This window comes from Triticum dicoccoides, chromosome 2B (assembly GCF_002162155.2).
Source record: "Triticum dicoccoides isolate Atlit2015 ecotype Zavitan chromosome 2B, WEW_v2.0, whole genome shotgun sequence".
NCBI lineage: Eukaryota > Viridiplantae > Streptophyta > Magnoliopsida > Poales > Poaceae > Triticum > Triticum dicoccoides.
The window spans coordinates 122824922-122828443 of record NC_041383.1 but is presented as its reverse complement, the minus strand read 5'-3'; the positions used below and the strand labels follow the sequence as shown (position 1 = coordinate 122828443).

The following is a 3522-nucleotide window of genomic DNA, read 5'->3' as shown; positions in this document are numbered from 1 at the left end:
AAATAAAACAACCGACCATAATAATCTACTAGAGAAAAAAGAATTAATCCCACGAGTGAAGAACAGCGCAACGAAGCACACATAGCCTCTAGTATATGCATATTTGCTGGTGTGTAACAGACAGAATTTGCTGTCTTAATAAAAAATGCCCTCAATTTTGCGTCCCCATCGATTAAGTAGACCAGTTGATCCAGTCGTACTCCTGGAATTAGCAAAAGGAAAATGTACCAAGAAAAGAAGAATGCTTCCATAACCCCGTTAAAAAAGACCTGAATCTCAACGCAAGTTTTAAATGGTATTTCCGTACGAGTCCATGCCTCGATACTCTTTGTCTCAAGCATCTGCGAATAACAAAAGTAAAGGCGTATAGATCATAATGGGGAGTACTATACTAGAGGTTTTGGTTTGCAGCAACATGAGGCCAAGGCTTCTTGTTTAAGTATTCTCGGTGCTTCCTCAGACCGGATCGGAGAATTTATTTCACCGCAATGAGCTCCAAGCTGTATATCCACTAACAAAAAATCTTCTTTCGTCTTTACTTATTGTGGTTACTGCCATGTCGGCATTTTGCCTATTAACATAACAACACTCAAACATATACATGTTCCTTATCTCATAACACTACCAGACAAAGCGGCACGTATGAATCACATTTCTAACTTCATGATATTCATTCTACAGATAAAAATACACCTTAGTTATCAGACAAACTAAAAGGAACCGAGGAGGCATTGAGTTCCACAAAACAATTGTATATAAGTGCTTAGGGAAACCCTCGCAAAAAAAAGTGCTTAGGGAAACATTACATATTTGCCCGACGGATAAAACAATAACATAACAATACAATAATCAGCAATAGAATTGTAAATCTCCATCGGATATATATATCTCCACATGGAGACGACACTTATTTATGACCAGGTACGCTATACACATATTGGGACGTTCCTGAGGACCTACTGCCGCCACTTAGCGCCCATGCACGACATGCAAATTATAAATACTCGTATGTAATAAGAACCATGCACACAGCTTTCCGGACCCACTGCTTGAACACGGACACAACAGACACGCATGCACGCGCTGTCGCAGCCGTCATGCGCACAATGACACTAGCTCCAGGATCGACTCGGCCTGCCATCCAGAGATTTATTCCTTGTCATACCTCGGATACCTAGTGCATAAAGTCCATGATGAGATCTCGGTGTGGGTAGTCGTTCAGCAGGGAGTCTTCGTCGTTCGCATAGTGGACGGATTTAGAGTCCTCCTCTTCCTCCTCGTACGCCATTAAGGGCACCCTCATGGTCGGCATGGTGGTCGCAGCAGCGGCGACGGCGGCAGCGGTGGCAGTGGCGATGGGGGAGGAGAAAACATCGTCCCCAGTGATGGCATAGTATAGGCTCAGCATGCGAAGTCTGTTTGGAGTGGCCTGCGGGGTGACATCGTCGAACAGCTGTGGAGCTGGAACATCCTGCGGATGCGTCACCGAAGTGGATGGAGCGCGTTGGAGGATGTGGGGCGGCGTCCGCGGCATGGCGAAGGTCGAAGGCCGCACTGCAGCGGCGGCGAAGGTGGCGATGCGGTCCTCGCTCCTGAGCTCGCGGGTGAAGTGTGCGAAGAAGCAGATCTGGCGCTGGCAGCGCGTGCCTGCATCACACTTGCGTGTGCGGAACCGGGATGGGTGCAGCCACAACTCGAAGACGCCGTGCGCGTAGCGGCACCTGAGGCCGCGTGCGCAGGTCGGCGGCGGGAGCCCAGCGCCGGCGAGCCGGAGCTGCGCATGCGCGCGCGCATTGACACGGTACTCCGGGCAGGAGATGGCGACGTAGTTGAAGCGGCGCGGGTCGCGGCGGCGTGCGCGCTCGTCCTTGTGCGCGTAGGGGCACGCTGTCCAGTCATGGCTGTACGGCTGCGGGCACATCCGCACCTTGTACTCGTATAGCCAGAAGTCTTCTGGCATGGACGCCCAGAGCCGGTGCCCCTCGTGCGCCCACGCGCCCCATGTCGTCGGGTCGGTCAGCTGGTACGTGACCTCGCCGTTCGCCTGTGCCACCATTTTATACATGTCCAGTTCCATGGTTGTCACCCTTAATCACACACAACAAACTCTCCAACAGATGAACAATACTGATCAAAAACTAGGAACTCATGGACATTTTGTGTAGCTAGTCCATGGCTATGAAAGAATGTTGGATATGGGGGATGATTTAGACTAAAAACTATGGACAATAAATGCAGTTAGGGCATGGCTATGAAAGAATGTTGAGGATGGGATGATTTAGACTAAAAGCTCTAGGCAATGGTTGTTAATGAATGATGAGGATGGGGGATTATTTGGTTCTACAAACCATGCATTGTTGCGGTGTATGGAGATGTGTCATCTGCATTTGCCCGGCCATGGGTATATATAGCTCTAGGGGATGCGGTGATTAGCATTGGGTGAGTTATCTATTTTGTCTCGTGCCCATTTGTATTTGTTGTAAAGATAATGAAAGATGCCTGGGTATTTGGACATTGAGTCTCCAACAAGACACCCTGACTAAAAGCTAGATTCTTGTCCCTTCCTCCCCTTGGAAAGGAGACTTTGTGTGAGGGACTAGGATATCCATCTCGTCTTGTGGTGGTAGGGAGGAGCTAATGTGATAAGATGGGTTGTGCACATGGTGGATGTTGTAGCCCTTGGTGTGGTGGGCCATCTCGAGCAAGGGCGTGTTTGGGTGCCTACACGAGCCATTTGGTCTAAAACCATACATAACATCTTTTGGCTAGGTTCAACGGTACTCCCTAGCCGTCCCCCGAGAGATGAGCTCAAGTGTTGCAAAGTGCACAATCACATGTTGCGCAAACTTGGTAGGCCGAGTGTAGAAACCCACCACTGTCTCCTCTCCTCTCGGTCAATTAAGACCTATTTGCCGTCCCCTGTCCTCGCTATTTGTTTGTATTATTGGTGATTCTGGCCACGACGACTACATCAATTCGTAAACGACAAATATAGGTGTCGGTTTGCGCTGGTCATAACTCCACGCATAAAATACGGCCCTCCCCCCTTCCGCACTTAGGATTTTCACACCCATGACATCGGATGGAACTCTCGAATTTGGTACCAAGTGATGTACAGAATCTTCTGGTAGCCGTTGGTGGTACTACTGAAGGAAATATGCCGTAGAGGCAATAATAAAGTTGTTATTTTATATTTCCTTATATCATGATAAATGTTTATTATTCATGCTAGAATTGTATTAACCGGAAACTTGATACATGTGTGGATACATAGACAAAACATCGTGTCCCTAGTATGCCTCTACTTGACTAACTCATTAATCAAAGATGGTTAAGTTTCCTAACCATAGACATGTGTTGTCATTTGATAACGGGATCACATCATTAGTGGAATGATGTGATGGACAAGACCCATCCATTAGCTTAGCATAATGATCGTTCAGTTTTATTGCTACTGCTTTCTTCGTGTCAAATATATATTCCTCCAACTATGAGATTATGCAACTCCCGGACACCGGAGGT

At 47.6% G+C, this 3522-nt stretch overlaps 1 protein-coding gene across 1 annotated transcript; it reads right to left on the bottom strand.

Annotated features, from left to right (window-relative positions):
- Positions 1–968: 968 nt before the first annotated feature.
- LOC119367328 (zinc finger CCCH domain-containing protein 33-like) lies at positions 969–2286 on the bottom strand. The gene has a single exon (XM_037632873.1). The coding sequence runs from the start codon at positions 2075–2077 to the stop codon at positions 1175–1177; it is 903 nt and encodes a 300-aa protein (XP_037488770.1). The 5' UTR covers positions 2078–2286; the 3' UTR covers positions 969–1174.
- Positions 2287–3522: the final 1236 nt, after the last annotated feature.

What these genes read in the sequence shown, in the direction of transcription:
- LOC119367328 (XM_037632873.1), bottom strand. Translation starts at nt 2,077, where the DNA reads ATGGAACTGGACATGTATAAAATGGTGGCACAGGCGAACGGCGAGGTC.